The 20091-nt window shown below is 34.7% G+C and overlaps 1 protein-coding gene across 1 annotated transcript; it reads left to right on the plus strand.

Annotated features, from left to right (window-relative positions):
* Positions 1 to 1494: 1494 nt before the first annotated feature.
* Positions 1495 to 15813, plus strand: LOC131423428 (cysteine-rich venom protein-like). The gene is made up of 8 exons (XM_058572817.1): positions 1495 to 1526; positions 3102 to 3160; positions 8455 to 8574; positions 10440 to 10530; positions 12180 to 12325; positions 13208 to 13302; positions 14038 to 14126; positions 15386 to 15813. Exons 2-8 carry the CDS (start codon positions 3107 to 3109, stop codon positions 15511 to 15513), a joined length of 723 nt encoding a protein of 240 aa, XP_058428800.1. The 5' UTR covers positions 1495 to 1526; positions 3102 to 3106; the 3' UTR covers positions 15514 to 15813.
* The last annotated feature ends 4278 nt before the right edge of the window (positions 15814 to 20091 follow it).

A 20091-nucleotide genomic window follows, 5' to 3' on the forward strand; every position in this document is an offset into this window, starting at 1 on the left:
CCTTCACTTTCAGATAAACTTGTGGGCATATCAGCATGACTATTGGCTAGACAATGTCCAATAGCACCTGCAATCCAATCAATATTTTTATAGTTATTTCTCTGGAATTTTCCCCTTACGTTTGCTTAAGGTGTGTGTACAGTAGGTAATGAGCTGGGGAGGTGGAGGAAGTGTGTTTTTGAAAAAAGCTTCTAACCACAAGTCCTAGCCTCTCCCCATCCTGGAAAGCAAGCAATTAGAGAAATGCAAATCAAAACTACTTTAAGGTTTCATCCCACTCCAGTCAGAATGGCAGCTATTAAGAATATAACAACAAAGTGTTGGCAAGGATGTGGGGGAAAAGGCAATTCATACATTGCTGGTGGGACTACAGATTGATGCAAGCACTCTGGAAAACAGTATGAAGATTCCTTAGAAAACTTGGAACGGAATCACCATTTGACCCAGCTATCCCACTCCTTGGTTTATACACAAAGGACTTAAAATCAGCATACTATAGTGACTCAGCCTCATCAATGTTTATAGCAGCACAAGTCACAATAGCAAAACTGCCCTTCAAGAGATGAATGATAAAGAAACTATGGTAATATACAACAATGGAATATTACTCAGCATAATAAAATCATGGCATTTGCAGGTAAATGGATAGAGTTGGAGAATATCATGCTAAGTGAAGTAAGCCAATCCCAAAAAACTAAATGCAGAATATTTTCTCTGATATGAGGATGCTGATCCATAGTGGGGATGGGGAGGGAGCATGGGAAGAATGGACAAACTTTAGATATGGCAAAGGGGAGGGAGGATAAGGAGGGGGCATGGGGGTAGAGAATGCATACCTATAATTTGTTTTGCATCTTTTGATACATTTCAGTGACACTTTTACTTTAAGTAATTTGTGCTATTATCTTATGTTTCTGGAAAATTATTTTAACATCTTATTTCATTATAGGGGAATTCAATAATGAAAATCAAAATAAATTTCACTGTTTATTAAACTTTTCACTAATTACATTAATAATTTTAATAATATAATATGATGTGGGATTTTGTAATATGTATTATATAATCCTTAGACATCATAAAGGTAGTTTACCAAAAGCTAATTATTAGGTGATGCTGTGGAGGACTATTGAGAAATAAGTACACAAAGCTCCACCTACTAACCTAGTATTATACTCTCTGAACTATTATAAAAGTTTAAGCCTTCTGTAATCCATTATTAATAATACTGTAAACCCCAATTATAAAAGAATTGCCAACATTAACTGAGTTTCTCTTTAGAATTAAATAATGACTTATTTAGAACTGAAACATGTGATAAGATCCATAGGGGGTTTTCACCAAGGCACATTATCTTGCATAATTCAAGGTAACCAAACAAGAAAAGTAAGTGACTTGTGTTACATGTATATATATATATATATATATATATATATATATATATATATTGCTGTACTGAAGGTCAAAATATGTTCATCTTCCTTTGGTCACAGGAACGACTTACCCTTCCCATCTTCCTAACTCAGGTATAGTATTTACTGCATTATTTTGAAATAAGAGTTATCCACAGTTGAAGGAAAAACTTTTGTAGCCTTAAATTTTATCCCCAACATTACTTCTAGTAGCTAAGAGTCTAGTAATCATCAGGACTTGCTTCCAATATTTTTCTCAGCATTGCCATGGTCTAATATAGCAGAGAATCAAGAAAAATGGATCATGTAAGGAATATTATATTCATATTTGACATAACACTTATAAATGGGATTGTAGATAAACTGAAGTACCTTTAGGATAAAGCTACTATAGTACAGAGGATATTCAAGACATATCATACTTGAATTGATTGAAGGAGGCAATTTGTCCAACTATTCAATAGGAGTCCTGTAATAGCCAGCTTCAATATTTAGTGATCGTTAAAAAGAAGAAGAAGAGAGGAAGAAGAAGGAGGAGGAGGAGGAGGAGGAGGAGGAGGAGGAGGAGGAGGAGGAGGAAGAAGAAGAAGAGAAGGAGGAGGAAAAGAAGAAGAAGAAGGAGAAGGACTAGAGTGAAACTTAATAGGGAAAAGGTGTTTTAAGAAGTTACTTTTATAGAAGAGAGACTAATAAAGAATAAAAGGATGGGGGAGGGGCAGGGAAGGATAGTGGGAGGTGGATAGAATCAAAGTATGTTACATGTGTGTATGAATATACCACAATGAAAGCCATTATTCTGTATAATTAGTATGTATGGGTTTTTTTAAAGAGTCAATAAAACACAATGGAGGATGTAGATGAGAAAAAGGGGCTTTCTTCCTTTTTTTTTTTAACCTGCTGTCAATATTCTTCCCAGAAGTCAGCAAACTTTTTCTATAAAGAGCTGGATATTACATACTTCAGGTTTTGCAGGCCACAGGGTCTCTATTACAACTACTCAGCTCAAACAATATATAAATGAACTAATGTTGGAGAAAAAAGAAGTAACTTCTAAAATTAAAAAAGGGACTGTGGCAAAAAATATTTAACAATGTTTCAGTAATAATAATAATAATAATAATAATAATAGACAATTATATGAACCTAAGGTAGAAGTGTAATGTATCTATAAACTCATCACTTTCTCCAGGGGTTTCTCTTCAGATGAATGCATATTCAGAGTTCTATCACTTTGGTGTGCTTACTTGAAAATTAATGTCTTTCTCAGTAGTATCTTAAAGATTACCATGACCAACAGAGAAAAATTTTAAAACAAGGTTTTACATTAACTTCCTTGCAATTGGAGATGTTTGTTAGTGATATGGATTATCATAGTCCAAGTTTTACTATTATGTATTGATTAGTTCTCAAATATTTTTTCCTTCTAAAGGAAATAGGAAAAATTTGCTGCTATATTCTGGGATTCCAGCCTGAGAATGAATAAGAAAGAAAGAAAGTCTACATTTGTAGTAAAGAGTAAGACAGATATTTATTAATAAAAACTGTCCATCTGACCAAGGATATCTGTTCCCACAAAAGTTTTTGAACTCTACAAAAAGCCACAAATTTTATTCCTTAAAAATGTAATTTTTTCAGAGAGTAAGATAATTTTATAACATGTAAGTCTCATAAATACCTCATTTCTTCCAGAGACAATGGTGTTAGCAGGCATATGTTTCGTGGTACTTCTGCAACACGCTGCAGGCATGGTATGGATTTAATCTAATAATAAATTTTGAGCCCTATTAGTAGGATTGCCTCAACCATAGCTCCAGTGGCTGTTATGTAGGAAATTATGATAGTGTCAAATGTTCTGAGACAGAGAATGGAAGGACATATTATCTGGCCACATAATACACCTTTTACTTCATCTTGTTCTCATCACTGTGTATGTTTAATGACTAAATTATCAGACAAAAGGAAAGAGTAACTCTCGTGAACTTATTAATACTATAGGGTAAGCAATAAAACAGTAGATCAGCAATACAAACACCAGATATGATCATAATGATATGTATAGTGTGGTATTGAGTATAGTAGATTGAGAAGCAAGGGGACAATGAGCCATTAGAGAAATATGTGAATTTTTATTCTAGAAGTGAAACACATCCCTCTCCTTTCTAAAACAGGAAATTCAGTCAAGTAATAAGAGATCGGCATATAAGTTTCCACTTCCTCTCACCCTCATTGGGAGAGTCAGCTCTTAGGTGGACATAAGGATAAGTAGGACACTGAAATTACACTGTGTACCAGGAGAATGGAAACTGATTTCATACCTCAAACTAGAATAATTATTGTAATTCAGCTTCTGTCTTTATTTAAAGGAATAGTGTTTTAGTCTGACTTCTAAAGAACTAAAGCTTTTTTTAGTCTAAAATGTGCTTAAAGAAACCAAAAAGGTAAAATAAATTTTACATACCTCAAAGGAAGATAAGTAAAATCAAGTTATCCCATAGTTAGGTATCTGCAGAGTTTTTCTTAGTATCTTTGCCAACCACATAAATAGATGGGTGTCAATACAGGAGAGGAAGAATTTTAGATGAAGTTTATTTACACTATTTCCTAGGTGGTAGCTGTATTCCAGGTGCCAGTGTGTTGATTTGGAAGGACTCTATTTAGTATCAAAAGAGTTTGGTTCAGCCAAGTGTAGTGGCCTTTCTCTGCAGTTTCAGCTACTGGGAAGGCTGAGGCAAGAGAATCACTTGAGGCCAGAAGTTGAAGACCAGCATGATAAACATAGCAAGACCCCATCTAAAAAAAAATTAAAAAAAAAAAATATATATATATATATGTGTGTGTGTGTGTGTGTATTATGTACATATGTATACATACACATATGATTATATGTTTTATATCTATGGATATACATATTGTGATATACATATGTGATATATATATACATATATATTTATATATATATATATCCCAAGCAGAGAGAATGAGAGAGAATTTGGTTTAAATCTTGGCCTAATATTGTTCATTTTCCAAAGGAGATTAAGGATATTTTTCACATATTCCAATTTCTAGGGTCCTCATCTATAAAATGAGCATACAGCATTAGCCAGTGTCTATTAACATTGACTAATTGTCTGAACATTGCCCATTAAAGAACTATTTATCTGATCTAGAATATTGCGTTTTTACAATGAGAAAAATAACTACCACAATGGCTTGCTTTGAGAATTAAATTATATAACAGTAGTTCCATAAATAGCAGATATTAAAATTATTTCACCATTTTTTTAAGATGTAAAGAAAACACAACATATTGACGAGTGTTGCTAAGGTTGATCACATGGCATGTGCCTACTTAGTACTCCCTGCTACCTTCCAGGGGATCTGCTGTACCTCAAGAATTTCTGTCATTTGCTTTTGGACTCTTTCCTGAATGATGTGATCTGTATCTTTGAAAACATATTTAGCATTCTTCCCACTTATTATCCACGTACTGCTTTAAGTTATAAATCACTATTTTTGCTGCCTTGTGCTCTATAATGATATAACTGGAAAAGCAAAACTAGTAGTGTATATAAGGTGAATTTGAGGTAAGGTCTGTGTATAGTAAGAAAAGAAATTAGATATTAGGCTACTGAAACAACCTTATGCAGAAGAAGGGATGGATTTAGCATACTCATATACTTGTGTGTCTTCTGAAATTATATTTCCTAGAAGCCTATAGTATTTTGCCAACTACTTCATTTAATTTTGACCACTGGTTAAAAAAGTGATTACTAATAAAGGAATAAAAAAGTAAGTGAGTTCACTTATTGCAAAATGTCTATTATAGTAAACTGTTTTCTAAAAATGTAGTAGTAGCTCCAGTATACTACCCTCATTATTGAAATAGAGCCCTGAGGTACGAGAGATCCTGTGAGAGATCTGTTGTCATTTATTAATTTGCCCTCCTAAGTTTAAGTAATCAGTTCCTGGTTATAAAGAAAAAAAAAAAGAGATGCTCACATAACTCAGTCAACCTTTCTGAATCTGTTTCTTGCAAAACAAAGAAGAATCTTTCACTTAGAGTCTAGACAGGGAACAGATTTCCACAGGTGGTTTGAAAGAAGATCTTCAGTGAGGGATGTTTATGTACAGGCAGAATAGGATTGGAAGGAACATGAATGGAGAATGACAACAGCAGGAAGTCTTTCTACTCCTAGGCCTGAGGGATGCAAGGAGGAAATGAAAGAAAGTGTGAAGCCACCAAAGTGGATTTATAATGCAGGGAGCTATTCCCAGAAATGAAGTGCAGAAGTCAAGGGAGTAAACAAGAGGTGCCCCACCTCTCTCCTCACCCTCAGTTCCTCCAATTTCTCCCTTTGACCCAGAAAACTGGAAGAAAGCCCAGGTAGTGCAAGCTGGAAGGACCAGCTTCCTGGCACAAGTCAGGGCAGAAAAGGGTGGATAATAACTGGATTGAGCGAGACAGCAATTAGAAAAGAATCATCACAGTCTTGTACTAGATAGTTTCCAAGGATTCATTGTGCTTTCATTGTCCTTATTTTTTTTAGAGAGAGAGAGAGAGAGAGAATTTTTTTTTTAGTATTTATTTTTCAGTTTTCGGTGGACACAACATCTTTATTTTTTTATGTGGTGCCGAAGATTGAACCCAGTGCCCCGTGAATGTCAGGCGAGAGCGTTACCGCTTGAGCCACATCCCCAGCCCTTTCCTTAATTTTTAAATGGATATTTTTTTCAGTTTTTAAACATATGCTCTTCTGTAAAATATTTTAGCACTGGCATAAAAACAAACACATAGATCAGTGGGCCAGAATAGAGGACAGAAACAAACCCCATAGCTACAGTCATCTGACTATTGATGAAAGTGCCAAAAACATGCATTGGTGAAAAGACACCCTCTTTAACAAATGATTCTGAGAAAGTATATATCCATATGTAGAAGACTGATATCCATAACAATTAATAAATGGGCAAATAATTTTTTCCAGACAATTAACCACTGAGCCACATCTCCAGCCCTATTTTATATTTTATTGAGAGACAGGTTCTCACTGAGTTGCTTAGCGCCTCACTTTTGCTGAGGCTGGCTCTGAACTATGATTCTCCTGCCTCAACTTCCCTAGCCAAAGGTGTGTGCCACTGCACCATGCTAAGGAGACACATTTCTTATCTTTTGACTGGTACAAAAGTCAACTCAAATGGATCAAAGAGTTAACTATAAGAATTTTTTTTCTGTTAAAAGAAAAAATGGGGGAAACATTTTAATGTGTATGTGCAGGCAAATCTTCCTGAATAAGATCACCTATAGTTCAGTAAATAAGAAAAAGAATCAATAAATGGGATGGCATCAAATTGAAAAACTCTGCACAGCAAAGAAAACAATAAACTGAGTGAAGAAACAACAATAGAATGAGAGAAAATCCTTGTCAGCTACTCCTCTGACAGAGGACTAAAATCCAGAATATATGAAAAACTCAAAAACCTCAAATTAAAAAAAAACAATCAATAAATTGGCAAATGAATTGAACAGACACTTCTCAAAAGAAGAAGTACAAATGGCGAATAACTATATAAAAAATATTCAACAATTTTGGTGATCAGGGAAATGCAAATCAAAACTACACTGAAATTCCATCTCATTCCAGCTAGAATGACAAGTATTAGGGATGCAAATAGCAATAAATGCTTGTGAGGATTCAGGGTAAAAAAAGAATTCTTACACACTAAGGCTAATTATATAAATTAGAAAAGCCACTAATCATTATGGGGGTTCTCCAAAGAGCCAAAATTAAGTCTATCATGTAATTATATTTTACCACTCCATATTTATCTAGAATTAAAAGCAACATATTTTAGAGATGCATGCATGTCCATGTTTATTTCAGCACAATTCACAGTAACCAAGTTATGGAATCAGCCTAAGTGTCTGTCCTCAGATGGATGGATAAAGAAAATTTGCTATACCTATACAATGGAGTTTTATTCTGCCATAAAGAAGAGTGCAATGATGTGATTTGCAAGAAAATTGGTGGAACTAGAGACCATTATGTTGAGCAAAATAAGTCAAACTCATAGACAAAAGTATCATATGTTTTTTCCCTTATGTGCAAGCTAGAAGGGTTTAAAAAAAAGACTATGAAATTAGAAGAGAGATTAACAGAGTAGAGGAAGAGGATGTGGGAGCAGATAAAGGGCAGAGGAGATATTGGTTACTAAAATTAATCGAATTGTGATTTTATATATGCATAAATATGCCAGAGTAAAATACATCATTCTGTATAATTAATATGCACTAATAAAAACTAAACATTAAAAATGTTCCTCTGTTTATACTCTTATAAAGATAGAAAATGACAATTTCTTGAGGTTAATTTAAACATACATATGCACAGAAAACATATTCTTATAAGATATACTGAACATTGTTGGCAAGTGAACCCTGGAATGCTACTCATATTTTTAATTTGATTAATATCTTATATAATATAGCCTTTCTCTGTTTCACTATATTTAAAAAATGGTATTATCTGCATTTTGAATAAATCTGTCTTGCTGGCTACCATGTGGGTCACAGTCTATTTTTGCAGAGCTCCAGAAAGTATTTCTTATTGGAATTTTCTGGTACAATTAGGCCACTGATGAGGATTTTAAATTCTTGCATTGTTGAGAGATAGGATCATGTGTAGACAAGTTACAGATCATATTAATCTATTACTAATGGAAAAAATGAGTAATTCAAAAAGACAAGCCCATGTTTCCCAGAACAATTCTGTAAATTAGACATGTAATTCTCAAAGCACAGGCCCTGAGTACTTATTAGAAATGCAAATTATCTGGTCCCACCCTGGCTTCCTGAATCAGAAACTAGGAGATGGAGGCTAGCATTCTGCAGGTTAAAAAGTCCTGGGTAACTGCTGTCATTATTAAAGTTTGAGATCATAAAACTAAACATTTTATCAATTACTATATTGATAGAGTAAATTGTAATTCTGTTACTTTGATAGTCAATGTTGTAACTTTGTTAACTTCTTGCTTCTTTTTAAAGGCGAATGTCTCATTTTTCTCTTTATTGACCCATCATCCATCAGTTCAAATGGAGATTACTAATAAGCACAATGATCTTAGGAGGATGACAAATCCTAGAGCAAGCAATATGCTTAAAATGGTAAGCCCTATCTTGTCAATGAATCATTACAATCAGCATTTAGCCATTAAACAATGGACATTAAACCAGGACCTATAGATTTAAAAATAATCTGTTTATATTACTGGATAGTTGTCATCTCAGTGTCTGGAACTGGCCATTAAATATACAATTTTGAACTGAAAAACAAAAGTTAATTCTATAAGCAAGGATGGGGGTATAGTTAATGGGTAGATGATATGCAAGAAACCTTACAGATTAAATAAATTGAATAGACACCAATCTGCAAATGAAATCTTAGGATCTATAATAAAATATGGTGAATAGGTTTGTAAATTAAAAGTCTTGCTCTTTTCTGCTATGATTAGTTCTTAAGTTATATAATATAATGTATTTAGACAGTACACTGATCAAAGGGTCATATGCAGATATTTATTAGCATGATAGAATGCTATACCAAAATACAACAAAGCAGGAGATATTTATACACATAAAAAATATCAGGAGGATATGATGGTTGGTTTCGGGCTAGTTATGTAATCTGTAAGTTCCTCAAATTTCTTTCTAGTAGTGGAATTAACTCAAAATTTGCTGTACCTTTGTGGGAATAAATAGAGATGATATTAATGTAAATAAAAAGCCACGTATGTATGAGTACTTAATAAAAATCAGTTTTTTTCTTTCTCTTCTAAATTCAAGTATTTAAAGTGTTATCATATGAAAAATAGATTTGTTGGGACAGATCAAATATCTTTGGAAGTATATATAGCTAGGTAAGTTTTTAAAACCAAAACTAGCAATTTGCTACAATAATCTGTCTTAGAAGGCATATATTTCATTTAGAGGCTAAATACTATCCTTTACAGGAGTTTTCCCTTTTTAAATATTTTTTAGTTGTAAATGAACACAATATCTTTATTTTATTTATTTATTTTTTATGTGGTGCTGAGGATCTAATCTAGTGCCTCACACTAGGCAAGCGCTCTACCACTAAGCCACAACCCCAGCCCTAGAGGAGTTTTCAATGACAAATAAGAAATAAAATCTGTTCTCTCTCTAATTCATTTCAATTCTGAGATGCTATGAAAGTTGGTGCTCAATCTAGATTTCAGGAAGGAATTTTTCTACTGAGTCTTTCTTTTCTAAGTAGTTCTTTTGTGCCGGGTGCAGGGAATAAATACCTCATGACTCTAATAAGTAACTAATGTTGCCTTCTCAAAGATATAAGATAATTTTGCTCTATTGTAAACATCTTTTCTCATCCTACTCTGAAAAATTCTTTCTTCTTCAAAAGCAATCTCTAGGAATCTTTGCTTAACTTGTCAGAATTATAATAATAAAATATTTATTTATATTGATTTTCCTAGATTTTTTGAAATTTTGAGATATGGGATAGAGTGGGCATTTATCTTTTCCTTCACAACTGTGAAGTATAACACAGACTTTTCTAATGTTGAATTAGAAAAGTCTAGTTTCTGAGAGTATATTAGTCTATGAAAACTATTACATTTATAGTACCAATTACAGGGGCCAAACAGCACATGCTTAGATCTCAGTTCTTATTAGTTAGATATAATCATTAAAAAAATGTTTTGTCCTTCTAAAAGATTATGCCCACAGTTTTAAAATGTTTATTGTGCTTCTGGAACACTAGATGACTATTTTTCCCAAAATATTTTATTCTATGACCCCCAGATGTATATATTGTGGTAACTCAATAATTTAGGAAGCAAGAAATGTGTCTTTTATTAGAATCGGGGGGAAATGAGAAATGATAGAAAATGATTCTTCAGACAGGTATTTGTTTTCAACATAGTCATATACTTAACCATTATATTGTGAAACCATCCTATTTTAACTTGTAAATGTTTGTCATGTGCTTTGAGAACTGGAATGCTGAAGTTGCCAAGAATGCTGAAAAGTGGGCAAACAGGTGCACCTTGTCTCACAGCTCAAGAAGTCAACGAAAAGTTAGTTGTAAGTCAAACCTCTAATGACTAATGTGGTGGCATTTTTTTTTAATTTTTTAGTTATAGGTGGATGCAATATCTTTATTTTATTTTTATGTGGTGCTGAGGATCAAACCCAGTGCCTCACGCATATTAGGTGAGCTCTCTACTTCTGAGTCACAACACCAGCTCCATGTGGTGGCATTTTTAAAAGCTAAAGATTAATTAACTATGAACCAGCATGGTAGTGTACGCCTCTAATCCCAGAGCTCCAGAGTCTAAAGCAGGACAATCCAGAGTTCAAAGCCAGCCTCAGCAATGGCCAAGCACTAAGCAACTCAGTGAGACCTTGTCTAAATGAAATACAAAATAGGGCTGGGGATGTAGCTCAGAGGTCCAGTGTCCTTGAGTTCAATTCCCAGGACTCTCTCTCCCACCCCCACCCTGCCTGCCCCCCCCAAAAAAAGATTAACTATGAATGAGGAAGAGAATAAGTTTGGAAATGAAGGACTTGCTTTTATATATCAGTTTTGGTCTTCTCATCCACCCTCACACTCATTTATTTACTTCCAGTCTTTTCTTTTTCAAGACTCATCCTAAAATGACTTTATTCCTGCTGCTTCACACCAGATATTTATATTTTTGTCTGAGAAGCAGTGAAAAGCAAAAGTTAGGACAAAAGAGAACAAAAATAGATTGTTTTAAATATTTTTTGGAACTTAAGTCCACTTAGATATTAATCGTCCATGGTAGCCATATGCCAAGTTTTATTCTTCAAAATCTAAAAATCTCCCACTGAGAATATTATGGCCAAACCCATCAGACCATGAGCTCCTGGCGAAAATTATTACTTTATTTTTATAAGGAATATTTTATTATTACCACTTAGGATAATTTTCCAGAGCATAAGTGAAAATCAGTTTAATAGTGAATTAATTCTCTACCTGTGTTCCAAGGTCTTCACCCTGTTCCATTCTACCTGACAACTCTAAAATTTACCTTATATCTTTTACTAAAATCTGTTCAGCCTACTGATTACTCCAAACATGGCCTTGTCACTCCTGTGTCCATGACTTTAAATTCATCATTTACCCACTAGACACTACATCTGAGCTCTGATCAGTTTGCTGTTTGCTTCATGTGTGCACCTTATTTCCCCACCTTAAGAGCCAAAGTACAAAAGTCATGTTTGTAATTTCCTCAATATCCCCTACATGTATGTTATAAAGGCATGAGAGAAAATACTCAATAATTGACAAAACATTGAGTTTATCGATATTGCCAAAATCATATCTGTTATCTTATCTCTCTTGTTCCTTCCAATTCTGAGACTCTGTGAAAGTTGGTGCTAAATCTAGTTTATAGGAAGGAATTTTTCTGCTGAGTTTTTTTTCCAGAAAGAAAGCTACATAATCAGTTTGAAAACAAAGCATTAATTACATTTTTAAAAGATCTATTCATTCATGGGGAGAAGGAAAAGGAAGTGATTCCAAGTCACAGAGCAATGCTTTTGAAGTTGATACTGGATTTCTTCCACAAATCAGTCAGTTGAAGATAACTGTACATGAATGAGAAGCAATATTGATCTCAGAAACTAAAAAATTTTAATAATTTTCAATGAGAAATCTTTACAAGTACTGATTTAACTACTGGTTCATTATCTTTTCTAATTTTTAGTTGCTAATTGTGGAGAGAATTTATTCATGTCCAGCGCTCCCTTACCATGGTCACATATAATCCAAGTTTTTTATGATGAAGTTAAAAATTTTAAATATGGAGTTGGAGATATTCGAGCAAATTCTAAAACTGGTCATTATACCCAGGTAAAAACATAATGCCAAAACCTTAATGCTTCTCTTTCTTCTATCATCCCAAACTAATCTTTTTCCTCAGTTTTTCCTGGAGATGCCACATACATCTGAACTATGGTTATCTGAGTTTGTGTATGAAAACTACCCTGCTTTATGAAGCATACATTACCCATCAATAGCCACTATTTCTAGGATATTTTCAAACACCTATGTGCTTTTTGTGATTTTGGATTTACCACAATAGAGTCTTTCAAATAATGGCCATAGGAATAAAGTAATAAAATTATCTCAGTTATATTTAGGCAACATTAAATTATCTTGAAGCAAAGAAACAAAAGCTTTGAGCTATTTTCACTGAGCCAGTCACAGCTTGAAATGCTAAAGAGAAAATAATAATCATGAAGTATGTACTTGTATGCATACAAAGTATTTTTAATAGTATTGAATAAGTAATTTTTGTATTTTTGTGACACAAAATTGAAGTTATCTTGTGAAAATTGATATATCTGCAGAAAGGCACAAGGTTGACATGATTTCTTATTGTTTTTCCCTGCAAAACTTGAATTGCAGTTTGCTACTTTTCCTGGTGGCCTGATACCCACTTGCCCACTTCTTTACTAACCACAGGGTGGATCAACTGTTTTAACAAATGTATCATGGATGTATAAAGCTTCCTGTAACTTTAAATGAGGCTCTATAATTGAAAGGAATTTTTTAAAAGAGTAATCATCCAGTTTTAGATGGAAATGTTGGAAATTGGAAGACAATATTTTTCAGCTTTTAAAATTCTCTTCATTAATAACTTTTAATCAGCAATTAAGAAACAAAATGTCATATACTGTGAACACTATCAACTTAATCTAAATAATTTTATTTTAAACTTTTCTCCTGCAGCTTGTTTGGGCCACTTCCCACCAGATTGGTTGTGCCTTAGCCCACTGTCCTCACAAGCACCTCTCCTATTTCTACGTTTGTCATTATTGCCCAGAGTAAGTATTGCACAGAGGATCTTTTTTGGCCTATGGTAGGTCAATGGTTTGCACTTGGGCTATGAACCAACTCCTTTTGTCAATCTGAGCTTATAAGGTAGCTGCATAGACATTGAGCATGGATTTGGAAGAAAGGGGAGCATTGGAAAAGACAAGAAACAAGCAGTTAGAACTAAGGGATGATAAAACTAGGAAGCTGATGGCATCATGCATACAGCATGGGCTCTGTGGACCATCAGACTCAAGGACAAACATTGGCATGGTTATTTGCTAGCTATGTGGGCTTCAGTTCACCAAAAACTTAATAACCTGGAGCTCCTTTCCACTTACCTGTAAAGAGGCAGTGGCAATGTATCCAGGGATTTTTATCAGGATTAAATATGATAAGTCATAATAAGTGCCTGGCATAGTTGACATTAATAAATTTGCAATGAAAGAAAAATCATCTAATAAAGAAGCAAGACATATTTGCTCTGATTCTTAGGAACTAACTTCACTGTAAATTTGTCCTCTGTTTGTATGCCCTTTGTCTATTGGAAAGGTGGTCCAATTCTGACTCTTTTCTTCTGCATATATTTAAATCCTGCATAATTTACCTTCAATTTATTTTTATGGCTCCCGCCTTCAGAAATCTTTCCTTTTGTGAGTTCCTGTGACTGTAGTCCACACACATGGTAAAATCTCGAATTCCTTAATGTTGTCACTAATCCATTCCTCCAAATATTTCTTTGCCAGGGGAAACAATAGAAATACAAAGAAGACCCCATATAAAAAAGGAAAACCATGTGGGGACTGCCCTAATAACTGTGATAATGGGCTTTGCAGTAAGTCATTTATGTTCTTTATCAAATGATGATGTTTCCACGTACTCTGATCTTATATGGAAGACAGGCTGAGATTTCACCCTGATACAAGCATGTCCCCATCCTGCTTCTGGGCCCTCCTTTTCCTACTTCAGTCCTTCTGCTCTTTATAACAAACACAGAATTAAAAGTTCTGGTGGTAAGTGCAGCTGCTATTTCAGGATGACACTAACTGAAGTAAGATAAAAATAGTCATGCAGGCCTGGCATAGTGGTGCACACCTCTGATCCCAGTGGTTGGGGAGGCTGAAACAGGAGGATGGTGAATTCAGAGCCAGCCTCAGTAACTAAGCCCTAAGCAACTCAGTGAGACCCTGTCTCTAAATAAAATATAAAAAAGGTCTGTGGATGTGACTTAGTGTTTAAGAGCCCCAGGTTCAATCCCTGTACCAAAAAAAAAAAAAAAATAGTAATGCAAAACAAATTTAAGCCATGCCAAAGTGGAGTTGAATTTTCCATTTAGCTCCCTTTAGAATCTTCAACTTGTCTTTAGTTAAGGAAGGGAAAAACAGATGTCTAGAAACTAACTGACTATAAAAAGTTAGGTAGGGTCAGGCTCAATTTGCTCCTACCCTTAATAAAAATCAGGAAATATAGGAAAAGAAAAAAATGGTTCCTCTCTAGCAACCATACATCATGGGAAGCAGGCACCTGAAAAAGAATACTGGACTATTTTAAACACATATGTTGAAGGTTCCAGCAAGTTTTCTACTACTCCCCATAAACTACACATACACACACACACACACACACAGCAGAATCACTGCTAGTCTGGGCTACTTTTCTTTTTGTTTGGTTGCTACTCCATACCTGTGTGTTGTTGCGTGAAACATGAACTGCTTTTATGCTTCTACTTACAACCCTTGCTCTTTTCTATCATTTCTCTGTTGTACAAACTTATATAACAACACACATACCCTCACACATGCATGTGCTGGGCTAATATATTGAGAAATAAATTTATTTCTGTTACTGTACACTTTATTCAAACAGTATAGAAAATTTCTTTGTTTTCTTAAAGCTCTATATTTTGAGAATTCTATATCTGCTACATCAGGTATGTCTATTAAAATAATTTAAGCCTGTTTTCCCTTATTTATATAAGGAGAATTAAAGAAATGAACAATTACAGAGAAAGTGGGTTTTTCTTGAGATGATACAGTTTGGGGAAAGTAATACTATAGACTAAGAAACACCATTTTGTCTTTTGTTTCATTTTAGCCAATCCCTGCAAGTATATTGATAGGTTCTTCAATTGTGCAGATTTAGTCAAAGAATTCGGGTGTGATATAAACATCACAAAAGAAAACTGCAAAGCTACCTGCAGATGCTCTTCTGAGATAAAATAATAACATGGCAACATTTCTTCTCAAGAGTAAAGTGACTCCATTTAAATCCCTGCAAAATTCCATTGTCTTTTTCTTAATGAGTATAGTTTTGAAGCTGTGTTTTATACAATACATCCTAATACTTTCACCCACTGTATTTGTTAATACAAGAATAAGGAAAAATCGGTGATGAGAACAATAAATTCAAAAACTGAATAACAGATAAAAATATAATGCTGAATCTAATAATCTTTATTATAATTGGTAAGACATGTTTACAGCTTTGTGTAATTCACAAATAAATGTGTTCAAAACATTTAAAACCTAGGGCTCAGAAATCTTTTCCTTATTCTAAAGCATTAAAAACTGCATTGGACCAGGTATGGTGGTGCACACCTGTAATCCCAGCAGGTCTGGAGGCTAAGGCAGGAGGATAGCAAGTTCAAAGCCAGCCTCAGCAACATAGCGAAGCCCTAAGCAACTTAGTGATTCCCTGTCTTTAAATTAAAAAAAATAAAAAAAGTTTGTGGATGTTGCTCAGTGGTTAAGCACCTCTGGGTTCAATCTCTAATAGAAAAGAAAGAAAGGAAGGAAGGAAGGAAGGAAGGAAGGAAGGGAGGGAAATTGCATTGGTAATGGTATGCACCTGGATAGCTCTTTTCTGACTGGAATGAATAATTCAAAGATGACACAGAGATACTGCAATAAAGTTGGGTTTCCTTGATCTGAATGGAAATCAAAAATACATACATATCTATGACTTTGAGCAGAAATGTGGAAGAAGTTACTAAAAGGATGATTCACAAACACCCAGTTACAAGACCTAAATCCATTTATATATTTGGAATCAACAATTGAGGGGAAGTCCATGTCCTGAGAAAAAGCTCCAACAATATACTCATGGATATATTTCTTCAAGCTCTCCTCAGAGGAACCCAGGGCCACTTGCAAATGTGACTGGCAATGGAATATGGGGAAAACATTTGGTTTTTCTTATTGGATATTCATTTAAAACTGATATTGTTCTTCAAAGACCTGAACTACCAACAAGTACATGGGTCAGAGTGGAACTGATGATGGTCAAGACAATGAATTTTTACCTAGTGCATCCCATCCCAGATCACCTCCCAAAGGGAATGCAGCCTGATCCCAAAGTATACAGTCACAAGCCGAGCATGGGCTGTGTGTGGACTGTTGAGCATAGTAGCCTCCTGAGGGAATAAGTCTGGCATTAGGAACTCCCTGTGGCATCCTCACAGGGATTGACTGCTGATGCAGGTGAACTTCCCCCTCAGGCCCTGCCAAAGATCCCACCCAGCACCTGAGATGGGTGTGACCTGCCAAGATGTCAACCAATCTGCTGACTGCAAGAAATCATGATCAAGTCTCTGCCCTTGAAACCTTACCCCTGCCTTTGTTGTACCCCCTTAAATAAACCATCCGAGGCATCTTTCATTTACCTAGTTCCAGGACCCATGGAGACTAGATCTATCAGGGGCTTTGCTTTCTGTAAATATATTTCAGAGTATTTGTGCTTTATTATTTACTAATTATTTGAGATTATAAATTTTAGGGTGGCTTGGATTATCCTGGGCAGGAAGAAGAACCCCTTAATGAGATGCTGATCTTCATCCCCCTTCATACTATACAGTAGAAATAAATATACATAGAAATTATCAGAATCCCCACACTAGATCTCTGACCTGAAAATTAAGAGTTCCATGGTATAAAGGGCCAAGTGCAAGCCACTGAAACTACCCATTTATTTCTACCAAGATAGCAAATCAAAACTAAATTCACACTGGATGCAGTGGTACAGCCTGTAATCCCAGGCACCCAGAAGGGTAAATCAAAAGAATCAAAAGTCTTAGGCAACCTGACAACTTAGGAAGACTCTATATCTCAAAATAAAAAAAAAATTGTAAAATGGCTGATGGAGTTCAATGATAGAGTATTCCTGTGTTCAATCCTTACTACAGAAAAAAAGAAAAATTCACGTCTTAGGTGTTACAGGAATTTGTGTTGTAATCAAGACATAAAACTTCCAGGTGATAATTGTGACCCATCACAGTTTCATGTGTCCATTTCACTAGTGAAACATCAAGATGGTTTACAGAAAATAATTAAATACTCTCACAAACTTTATCATGTGATGGTGCCACCTACAACTGTAATTTTTGATATCATATGTTCACTAGAGTAAACCAATATATTCCCTAGCACCAGGAATATGAATGTATCTATTGACTTAAAATTATTATAAGCAAGATTATCAGAAGCCTACTCTCCCCTCAGTGCTTCTACTAGTATCACCTTTCCTGGATTCACGATACCTTATTTATGCACATGGTATGCCACATAATTTTTAATGGCTTTAATGAAAAGAATAATATTTTGTGCACAATAGACATGATATGCAAATTAATATAATAAACACCCATATATTCACCTGCAACTTAAATAAAATATTATTGAAACTACCTATAAAACTTGCTTATTCCTCTTACCTCTGTCTTGAACTTATTGCATATCATACCCATGAGCATCAATATAGTTTTTCCACATGTATTCTTGCACATACTTAGCATTATTTTTCATATTTTCATACATGATATACATTCTAGCATCACTATACATACCATCAACTTGAATTTTATCTTAATAGTTGTAGGGGTTCTGTATTTGGGATTGGAGTCTCTGATGGCTTCATGACTGTGGCATACTTGTTGGCTAGGAAGTTTCTGTGCAAAGACACAGAATACCTAGCTGCTAGGAAGTTTCAATGCAAAGACACAGAATGTCTGGCTGCTTGGAAAATTTCTGTGCAAAGACACAGGATGCCTAGCTGCTGTAGCAATGCCCTAATTTGAGGAGGTTCTGTGCTAGAGTTTTATCAGCCTTGACCTTGATCTCAGGCACACAGCTCCTGGAAATCATGAAACTCTCTTGTTAAACAACCACAGTGTTTCACCAAGCTTCACTGCACCTGAACCTATCCACATAACAGTAACTTTTGAAAAATAGACTTTCTTGAGAGCTACACAAAGCTCCTAACATTGCACATTGCAATTATAGCATGTAACTGGGGAATAAGCTGCATAATGTTACTAACTCTATAACCTGCCTAATGACATAATGAACAATAATGTACTACTGATACCAGTAACCTCATGTAACCTTTATGATATAAATAAAGCTGGTAGCTTGGCCATTCTGCCATTCTGCCATCTTTCTTGCTTCTGCGTATTTTCTCTGTGTCTCTTTTTATTTTCCCTACAAATCGTATGTTTAGAGAGTATTTATTCTGGCATGATGGGCTCTTCTCATTTTCTCTTTTATATAAACATTGGATTATATTCCCCAACACAATTATTAATTCTTCTATCTTCTATCTGTGGTCATTGTATTGTGATCAGTTTTTCAACATCACAAGTCGTTTTACAATAAATATTTTTGTACATATTCTTGGAAACATGCCCCAGCACTCTCTGAGACTAAAATTGTTGGGCCAAAGAGAATTTGCATTTTCATATTTAATGGAAAGTTCCTAATTATTCTCCAAAAGCTAACAGAATAAATTAGTACTCTCTACTAGATTAGGATTTCTAGTTTTTCATATCCTTGAATACTAGTTTTATTACTTTTTTAAAATTTGCGAATATGATACCCTTTATGGTTTAATTTTTTAATTCCTTTAATCATTTGTTAGGTGGCAAATATTTTCCTCTTACTTCACCTTTTGGCAATTCTACTTTAGTAATTCTTCTACTATCCTCGTTATTGATATCTATTGATATATATATATATATTGATATCTATTGATATTGTGTAAGCAAAAATAACCAACACAGTTTTGGCACCATTATGAAAACACAAATAACCTAGATGGAAGCAGACCTCAAACAGATCAACATGCTTTCCTTTATTCCCCAGCGAAGTCAATCAATCAGGCATTGTAATGGCTCCCCGGTTACAGAGGGTTCTAAGTTTTATAGTTCACAATGAGGGTGGTTTAATTATTGGACACTGAGGCAGAATGTGTTGGTTTGAGCATTCAGGAAATAAGTTATAAAAAATCTGAAACTCATTGTCACTGGGAGAAGCTGAGAACCCAGTGTTCACTGCTTATCTTCTTCCTCTAGAATCCATTTTTCCCAGAGCTTCACTGTTTGCTTTTCTCCTTCCAGGACTCACTGGCAATGGAAAGGGTCCAAGTCAAGGGCCCAGCATTTCAGTATCCACCTCCTCCCTTCAGGACCCACTGGGATTGGGAAGGGATGAATGTTTGCCTTTGGTGCAGATGCTAGGGATGAACCTGGGAAAGGATGAAAGCTTGCTTTTTTCCCCTCGCAGCCCATTTTTACCAGTAAAGAATTTACTAAGGGGGTTTAATGTTTGGCTAAGTTCCTCTCTCCTCTGGAGACACAGCATCTTTCCATATTTTCTAGGGGCTGTCTTATAGGAACATTATTTTCCATAACCCTTCAATTGGCACTGTATATGTATATGTGAAAGTGTTTGTTTTTTTTCTAAATAATTTATAGTTCTTTATAAATTCTAGATAATAATTATTTATAAGTTATGTTCTTTGAAACTATT

This window comes from Marmota monax, unplaced genomic scaffold, assembly GCF_021218885.2.
Source record: "Marmota monax isolate L192 unplaced genomic scaffold, Marmota_monax_Labrador192_F-V1.1 WCK01_AAM20220418_F8-fsc00355, whole genome shotgun sequence".
Classification (NCBI taxonomy): domain Eukaryota; kingdom Metazoa; phylum Chordata; class Mammalia; order Rodentia; family Sciuridae; genus Marmota; species Marmota monax.

Coding starts and splice junctions, on each gene's coding strand:
- LOC131423428 (XM_058572817.1), top strand. CDS start 3,107: ATGGTGTTAGCAGGCATATGTTTCGTGGTACTTCTGCAACACGCTGCA. Junction 3,161..8,454: donor TGCAACACGCTGCAGGCATG/GTATGGATTTAA, acceptor TTCTTTTTAAAG/GCGAATGTCTCATTTTTCTC. Junction 8,575..10,439: donor CAAGCAATATGCTTAAAATG/GTAAGCCCTATC, acceptor ATGTGCTTTGAG/AACTGGAATGCTGAAGTTGC.